The 9,221-nt window shown below is 34.7% G+C and overlaps 1 protein-coding gene and 1 pseudogene across 3 annotated transcripts; both read right to left on the bottom strand.

The window, feature by feature from the left end:
• Positions 1 to 1,622: 1,622 nt before the first annotated feature.
• Positions 1,623 to 6,732, bottom strand: LOC145033304 (uncharacterized). Of its 3 annotated transcripts, none has more exons than XM_078981994.1 (7): positions 6,557 to 6,732; positions 6,352 to 6,407; positions 3,868 to 4,002; positions 3,284 to 3,784; positions 3,048 to 3,179; positions 2,491 to 2,954; positions 1,623 to 2,383 (listed from the first exon to the last, which is right to left on the bottom strand). In XM_078981994.1, exons 3-7 carry the CDS (start codon positions 3,965 to 3,967, stop codon positions 1,751 to 1,753), a joined length of 1,830 nt encoding a protein of 609 aa, XP_078838120.1. In that variant the 5' UTR covers positions 3,968 to 4,002; positions 6,352 to 6,407; positions 6,557 to 6,732; the 3' UTR covers positions 1,623 to 1,750. The 3 variants fall into 3 exon arrangements, with proteins under 3 accessions (XP_078838120.1, XP_078838119.1, XP_078838121.1); XM_078981993.1 differs by having other exon boundaries at positions 6,352 to 6,411; XM_078981995.1 differs by having other exon boundaries at positions 6,352 to 6,411; positions 6,516 to 6,732.
• Positions 6,733 to 7,866: 1,134 nt separating this feature from the next.
• Positions 7,867 to 8,217, bottom strand: LOC145005035 (putative mitochondrial protein AtMg00240 pseudogene; annotated as a pseudogene).
• Between the last annotated feature and the right edge of the window lie 1,004 nt (positions 8,218 to 9,221).

Raw genomic sequence — 9,221 nt, forward strand, 5'->3', positions numbered from 1 at the left:
CAAACCCAGACCAGACTTGCCGAGTCGGTCACTTAATCCGTGACCCGGGGCACGCTCCGACTCGTCGAGTTCTTCCTTAGACTCGACGAGTTGACCCCTTTGACTTAGGGTTTTTCTTTTCTTTCTAGGTCTTCTGGATTCGGGGTGTTACAACTCTCCTCCGCTTAAACTAGACTTCGTCCTCTAAGTCCGCCACGTTCAACTACCTTACAATCCACTTACAGCTTTACACACTTCACCCATTAGGTCCATTCCTGGATATATCATCCTCTGAATAATCCGATCATTACTACCCTTGAGTACAACACCTTTACCCAACTGGTATTCATAGTGCACTTACACTGATACACAAGGGGTTCACACCTTTTCCTTGCACTGTCACTGGCCTTTCCAAGGCAACCTCCTATAAGCAACGATCTTTCCGGTCTCCATCAAGAACAAATCTTCTGCTGAAACCGCAACCCTGGCCATTCTCAGTGCTGACCATCATACCAGCACTCACGAAATATCCCCTCATACGATGCTCCAATACTAAAAACTCCACCCAGCGTGTGAATTCAAACCATCCTCCGAGATTATTTGATTCCGCGGTGAACAACTTAGCATTACCCGATCAGCTCACTAACTTCTGCACCAAACACCTTATCATCATTCCTGCCTGAAGTCCTCCTGACTCCCATCTGGCTTCCGGATGAACCGAGACCACCCTGGTCCTAACCGATCCACCGTTACCCGAAATACCGGTCCCCCACCGGTTACCGGACGCAAGAACATTCCCTCAGTATACCGCGACTACCTGTACTGCTCTACTAACCCAGCCACTATGGCTCTAGAAGATCTAGGATCCCCGATCCCCTACCTTTCCCTAAGGTCTCTACCAGTCCCCACCTGTTGCTAAAAGAACACGTTTTCTAATGATTTGCTTTGCAGTTTTGGTCCAATGATTGGGCCCAAATTCTATTAGATCTCACGGTTTTCTAAATTTCTTTTTCCTTTTCCACCATCGATGTAAATATTTTTATGATTCTCTTTTATTTTAATTTTTGAATGTAAATTGCATTAAAAAAAAATGATTTTCATCAATCCTACCCTATCTTAGGTTTGATATATAACAAGAAATTTTGAAACTTGATTTTCCAGTGAAAGTATCAAGAATAATGTCATTTATAAACGATTTATTGTATGCCTAAAATAATATTTAGGAATTATTATATTTTGTTACAAAGTTTTTTTTTTATTTTTTTATTTTTTATTTATTAATATTTAATGTTAAGTATCATATATTACAAACTAACTTTATATTACAAGAAATTTTCAAATTTAATGTATTACTTTTTATCACATATACTATAATACTACTTTTCTATAATGAGTATTATCAATACGAATTTTGAAATACAAATTTGCACTCGGCTTATTCAATTATGAAATACAATACTTTTAATTTTTAAAAATGGTTTCTATGTGTAATTTGTTAAAATTAAATCATGATGCTTACTTGTATGTTATGAGAAGGTGGTTTAAAAAGAAAAAGATAAACCAAATTTCAATACTTCTAAAAAGAGATACAAATGATATTCATGAATGAAAGAACAAAACTACATAACGTGAGATACATAGACTTTACATGAAAGAATCAACTATTTCCTTTAATAATAAAAAATAAGTTTCAATACATGTTCTTAAAACAAAATCTTTATCAAACCAAACCAGACACACAAGAATAATAACAACTACTACTACTAGACATCTAGACCCTTGGATTTTGATAATAAAGCACTGGTTTCTTGGGCTTAAAGAGATACCTAGAACGATACGTCGAACTAAACACATCTTTCACAAGAGGATATTGTAGTTGAGCATACGAAACAATAGGTATAAGCGCAACCACACTAATGAAGATTGCAATGACAATAAACTTGTGACGATATATCACAAAGAAACTAACACTAAAAGAAAACATCATGGTGACTATGGATAGAAAAAGCATTAATAAACCCACCAAAAGCTTTTTGGGTAATGATTCAAGAAAATCCTCTTGAGCATAACGAGACGTGAGGATGGATAAAAACACAAGGATTGAAGTGGAAGACAAGATTAAGGAAATGGCATCCAAGATGACAAATACGATGAATGGACCATTGTGAAGAAACATAGGAAAGCCGGTTTCTTGGTCGTAGCCACCAGGGATTGTGTAAGCGACTGCAAATACTACGGTGGCTATTAGGGCGGCAGCCACCATGCATTTACTAGCGGTTCCTTTCATCCATTTCTCACCTTCGGTTACTAAAGGTTTATGGTTTTCGGTGAATAGTTCATATGGTGTTAAGCCATTTTTGTTCTTTTTTTCTTTGTAAAGAGGAGGTACCATAGACTCCACTTCCTACAACACAAACATATATAGGAGATTATCATACAATATGGTGAAATATAAATGACTAATAAACTAACATGGATAATATTTGAGAGAAATAAAAAATATATATATACCTTGAACCATAATAATTTATGTTGCAACTGGAAAGCTGCCCCTGACACATGTCGAAGTCGGGTTTTCCGAGTGTTATTTCCAACCAAATGTAACATGTTATTCCCTTCTAGATCTTTGACTGGAATTATCAAAGCCTTCATGGATCCAATCTCATACAACAGATTATATATTCCCTCATGACGATGAGAAACAGCAACATGAAAAATACTTTGATTGTTTTCATTTTGCTTCCATATAAGATCAGGATATCGACGTATGAGCTCAACCAAAAACCTAGTATTTCCCGTTTCTGCAGCAACAAAAAGTACTCGAGAGGGGTATGTTTGTTTTCCATCTACCAGAACTATTGGGCCTCTGAGTATTCTGTCTATTTCAGCTTTGGGCTTTTCCTCAATACTTTTCCAAATCTTTATTAGTAACTCCACCGCTTTATTGTCAACTTGTTCCACCTTCAAATGGAAGGCTGCAAAATGCAAAAATGGAATTAACAATTGAATAAGAACCAAACACAAGCCAATTTTAATTATAACAAATTAAATGCAGAATGAAAAGATACTTGAATTCACGATGCTTCTGATGTAATGTGGCTTTATTTCATCAAATGCAGAAGGCTTTCGAGCCAAAGCACATAGTGCTTCCCCACTTTGAGCAAGTATCGGGTGGTGTTCCAATATTTTCAGAGCGAAATCTACAAAAGAATAAGTTAATAGATAAAATGTATGTGCAGAAATTATTAATTAGCATGTAATAACGAGAAACAAAAGCTTTCAAGTAATTAAAATATGTACGTACCAAAGAAATCCATCTCAATGGACTTCAAGAAAACCCAACTCCTATTCTTAGGTGTCCAACCAGGGCCATTCATTTGAAGAGACTCTTGATAGAGATAATCCACCATTTCTATGTTTCCAAATAACACAGCGATATAAAGCGGCATCATTTGTTCGCCATTAGGTATGGTGGGCAAATTACTGTTACTCCCCACCATAACTTTAGCAATTTCAACGTTTCCAGATATAGCTGCCAAAGAAAGGGAAGTGTTTCCGTTTCTATTCTGCAGTTGCAAGTCAGCCTCACTCATTTTACCCACAAGATATCGAACGAATTCAATGCTGTCCGTGTTGCTTTGAGCTGATGCTGCAACGTGAAGTGGTGTTTCGCAGTTTTCATTGATGCTGTAACGTATGAGATATCCATGACACTCGATTGTTTGTTTTGCGGTTTGCCAGTCTGCTTTGGTTAATGCTTCACATAGAGGAACGCATATATTGATGTAGTCCCGACGTCTGTTATCTGTGTATATTTCAAAAATGGCCTCAAAGATTCCCAACAAAATTAGTATAAGGAAGTTTGAATTTGTAGGATGGTATAGTTACCAGCAAGTAGATCTTGACAAGGAAGATCGAAACGTGATTGAGGTAGGGGTGGTGGTTGTGGAGGTGGATCCTTGTGGATTATGCCATTTGCTTCACCCATTGAAACTACGCCTTGTTTTCCGAATGCTTATTGACCTGAAAACGTATCATGATGACATAGGAATGAAGAATATGAATGTTACAACAAATGACACTTGTCATTTTCTCTAACTAATAGCATCTACATTCCATGGTTTAATGAAATAGTTATTGAAGTAGAATGTCTAGTTAATAGATTAAAAAATGTAGAATGTCTAGTCATAGTGGGATGTCAAGTTGACATTCAATCAATTTGAGGTTCAATGGTCAACCGTTGGAATATAAAAATTCAATGCGTTATTGTACTGTACAAATTAAATAGTAAAATTGTATAAAAATGAAATATTAATGTGACAATCCATCATTAAAATATTTAAAGTATGTTGTTGTTATATACATTTAACCATTTCAAAATCTATAAAATTTAAGTACCTTTGTTTTCTATATGATTATTTATTTGTACTTGTCACTTTATTGTTTCCATAAATACTTTTTTTAACAATTCTAGAGTTTATGGTGGCCGTTCTTTCCATTAGATCCCAAAATGTGAGTTTTTTTTTATTGGAATTGAAAAGATATCTATATATCTACTATAAAAATGGTCAAGTTAATTACTTGTATCATGAAACCCCATGACTTTCAAATTCATTATAACAATAAATCAAAATTGGTTAATTAAAATGAGATATATGCAAAGTAAATAAAACTATGTACCTAAACTTTAGTTTTATATAACCTTTTAATAATAATAATTAATAGTTTTAAAATTAATTAAGTAATAATAATTAATAGTAACAAGTTGGAGCTAGTTCATTAACAAGGTGTCGAATAAGGTATATCTAATAAAGAGGTCTCGGATTCAATCTCAGATCGTTCTAAAAAAAGAATAGTAAAATAAAACTAAAAATTAACATTACAATACAACCAGTTTTGATATTTTTGATCGAAACTAAAATTAGTCTAATAAAAACTTCCAAATTAATTCATCAAAAACAGTATTAGACTACTTTTAGTTTCGATCAAAAATATCAAAACTGGTTGTATTGTAATGTTAACAACAACAACAACAACAACAACAACAATAATAATAATAATAATAATAATAACAACAACTAAGGTAAGGGTAAATTCGAACATTTTTGAAAAACTTAAGGGTAAATCCGAACATTTTTGAAAATTCAAGGGCTTTACTGGCATTAGGTAACCTACCGGTTACCTGGAAACCGGCTACAAATGTAAAAATGAACAAATTGAACAAAACTTCGGGCTTTACTGGACATAAAACACGTCCAAGGGTAAAACCGACGTTTTTGTGAAAAATTAAGGGCTTTTATGTCATTTTCCCTTGATTTAAAATAAAATAAAAAAAGAGTAAATTACACGAATGGTCCCTATGGTTTAGGGTAATTTGCATGTTTGGTCCCTAACTTATTTTTTTAATTCGGAAGGTCCCTATTGTTTGTTTTTGTTACACGCTTGGTCCCTATCTTATCTAAAAAGACTATTTTGCCCCTGATTTTTTAATTTATTTAAATAAACACACTCTCAACCCTACTCTCATCACCTTACTCTACCTATCCCATCATTTTTCCATATTCAAATAATAGTCTTTTTTGGTAAGACAGAGACCAAGCGCTTAACAAAAACAAATAAAAGGGACCAAACGCGTAACAAAAACAAACAGTAGGAACCTTCCGAGTTAAAAAAGTAAATTAGGGACCAAACGTGCAAATTACCACAAACCATAGGGACCATTCGTGCAATTTACTCTAAAAAAAACAATAGTTTTTCAGATTATTCTGTTATCAATCAACAAGTATTACAAAATATTAATAACAAATATTTTATGAATAGTTATTAGTTATATGAATATTCTAGTGTCAATATTATAACACATTTCTAACTTCACAATAACAAAACTTTATTAGCACGCTATATTTTCAAAACCAATATAGGGATTTATGCAAAACGATCTATCATTAATCATTATCTGATTATGAATTCGCATTTTGGAAGCATAGCTTTCCCAAAAGTTAGAGGAGGCAACTTTTTAATTAGGAAAAAAAAAAACGAAGAAAGTAGCAGTCAACTTAATCTCCAGTGGTACGACGCCGTTTACGGATATCTGCTCCTCTGTATGAACAGCTAATACTTGCTGGAGCTTACAAAAATACTACAGCAACTAGAATTATATCAAATTTCTTTTTTCTTTCCTTTCAATGTTAACAATTGATGCAATAACCATATGAACAATGAACAGAACAATTGTTCATCACGATAAATCATACCTACTACTCAACCTGGATCCAGGTTAGGTTAAAAAATCGCCGAATTGAATATATTCGAAAACATTCAAACAAAATTTGGATTCTGGTTAAGGAAAAAATCACAGCCATGAACACATACCTTGTCAAATTACGGTAGATGTCTGTCGTTTTGCTGGTTTTGCGATGATTTTGAGCCTGGCTACAAAATAAGAAATCGATAATCAACAAAAAAGCTTCACGAAAAGCTGAATTGAGAGGTTTGGAGAAAGAAGATGGAGAAGAATCATTTGCATTACGACATACAGAAGTAGATAATAAAAAACGAAGAAGAAAAAGAGGTTCACCGATGAATGAAATCAGAAGACTTTAAGAAGATGAAGAATGACAATCGTCGAGGCAACCTGCGGGATTTATAGAGCTTCTCACTCGTCATCGGATGTCGGAAAGGATAAAAACGCAGCTTCGAGGAAATGCAGCTGAACTGAAGAAGCCAAAAAGAATATATTTAATGTAAATCTCCATGAAATAAGGTTTAATTGTTTCAAAGAAACCTCCTGTGTGTGAAATGTGGTCATTCTTCTAACGCGTGTGGTTACCCTGTGACCCAAACATGTATAACACTATTTGGAAAGAGTGTAATTCCAACATATTAATATATAAATGAGTTAATTTAAGTTTCAGAATTGAAAATTTACAAATTATACCTAAAAGATATTGATCAATTTTATACTATCTTTTAATTTAATCTATTAAAAATATACATATTATTATGTAATCGTATTTAGTGCATCATTATTTGTGTAACTATCGGAGCTAATCAAGACTATACTCTTACTACATCAGTAGTGCCTCGATTGGAGTCTATAGGTTGGGATTTAGATCTGTTTTTTCGTTGATTTTTAAAGCTCTGTTCGAAAATAAAAAACGGACCATTATAATTTCGGTGGATCAACGAATTAGTGATGGATTATGACAAATTATTGACAGATTGAAATTTTGGTCCCCCGACAACACGGACCCTATGCAGTCGCACATCTCGCATGTACAATTTGTATATTGTACAACCATATAAAATATAATTGGGTGAGTTCATGGTCAAACCAGGAGACACATAATAAATTTGTAATTGAAATTTTTATGTATTGAATGGAATCGATTACACAAGAAGCAAATATATACTAGAAGATATCCTAATCTGATGAGGATACTAATACTTGTTGAACAAGAAAATGAAGATAACTACACTAATTAATTTAAATCTCAACATTCCCTCTCAAGTTGGATTGTGAAGGTCACCAACACCCAACTTGCTGCATAAGAGACGAAAACGTTCAGCCCCTAAAGCCTTAGTAAAAATATATGCAATCTGGAATTCAGACTGAATAGGACAAGGCTTAATCTCTCCGTTGACTACCCGTTCTCTAACGAAATAACAGTCCATTTCAATATGCTTGGTCCGCTTGTGATATATTGGATTAACTGCAATGTGTGTAGCAGCATCATTATCACACATCAAAGGTGTAGCTCCAACATGTGTAACTCCGAAATCTTGCAGAAGCCTCCTTAACCAAATTACTTCACAAATTGTGTTGGCCATGGACCTATACTCTGCCTCCGCTGACGATCTCGCAACAACGCTTTGTTTCTTTGTCCTCTAAGAGATTGGAGATCCTCCCAAACTGATGAAATAATCAGTACAAGATTTTCTTATGGAAGGACAACTTAACAAGCTAGCATCATAATAAGCTAAAAAGTCAAGACCACCTGATGATGGTAAAAATAGACCCTGACCTGGTGTAGCTTTTAGGTAACGAAGCACTCTGAAAGCTGCATCAAAATGAGTCTTTCTTGGTTTGCTTAAAATTTGACTCAACTGATTTACTGAGAAAGTTATATCTGGTCGAGTAACCGTGAAGTAACGTAACCTTTCGACTAGACGCCAGTACTGAGCAACATCCACTTGTGGGCTGTTGTCATCTTTATGAAGTTTCAAATTTTGCTCCATGGGAAAGGCACTAGGACGACTTCCTTGAATCCCACAATCTTTCAGTATGTCAAGTGTATACTTTCGTTGGCTGATAATAAAACCTTCCGTTGATCGAGCTACTTCTATCCCAAGGAAATATTTTAATGTTCCCAAATCCTTAATGTTGATTGAGTCTATAAGTAAGCTTTCACTTCTTCAATTTTCTTATCATCGTTTCCCGTTAAAAGAGTATCATCAACGTAAATAAGAGCAATAAGATGTGTGCGTCCTTTCAAAAAATGAACATAGAATGATCAGTCTTGGATTGTTGAAAGCCATTCCCAACGAGTGCTTTTGTGAACTTCTGGTACTAATTTTTGGAAGCTTGACGTAAACCATAAATTGACTTTTGTAGTTTACAAACACGACTCTCATATGCTTTCATAAATCCTTGAGGAATCATCATGTAGATCTCCTCATCCAAATCTCTGTGTAAGAATGTATTATTTACATCCATTTGATGCACGAACCATTGTCTTTTAGATGCCATGACTAAAGCACACCGAACTGTCACAAACTTTGCAACCGGAGCAAATTGTTCGTGAAAATCCACCCCTTCAATTTGTGTGTACCCCTTTGCTACTAGACGTACTTTGTAGCGCTCGACATGACCATATGCTTTATACTTTATTTTATATACCCATTTTGAGTCAATAGGTTTCTTTCCTGGTGACAACTAGGTGATGGTCCAAGTACCATTATCTCAAGTGCTTTGATTTCTTTACACATTGCTTCACGCCAATGTAGATCTGTGACAGCTTGAGGAAAACTTTTAGGCTCATCATGGGATGTGATGGCCGCAAGAAAAACTTTGTGAGATTTTGAAAATTTATCATAAGAAACAAATTGTGATATCGGATGTGCCGTTGAGGAACCTAACGTAGGAACGATGTTGGAATGTTCAAGAGAAAGTGGCAGATCTGTAACAAAATCATTGAGATATGTTGATTTCGTATTGGTTCTAGTGTTGCGTCGACTTTTTT

The sequence above is a fragment of the Lactuca saligna genome, chromosome 1, assembly GCF_052625555.1.
Source record: "Lactuca saligna cultivar CGN05327 chromosome 1, ASM5262555v1, whole genome shotgun sequence".
In the NCBI taxonomy this organism is placed as follows: domain Eukaryota; kingdom Viridiplantae; phylum Streptophyta; class Magnoliopsida; order Asterales; family Asteraceae; genus Lactuca; species Lactuca saligna.

What these genes read in the sequence shown, in the direction of transcription:
- LOC145033304 (XM_078981994.1), bottom strand. Translation starts at nt 3,967, where the DNA reads ATGGGTGAAGCAAATGGCATAATCCACAAGGATCCACCTCCACAACCA. An exon ending in TTGTCAAGATCTACTTGCTG is followed by an intron (nt 3,785 to 3,867) that starts GTAACTATACCA and finishes AAATATACACAG; the next exon opens with ATAACAGACGTCGGGACTAC. An exon ending in CAGAAGCATCGTGAATTCAA is followed by an intron (nt 2,955 to 3,047) that starts GTATCTTTTCAT and finishes TGCATTTTGCAG; the next exon opens with CCTTCCATTTGAAGGTGGAA.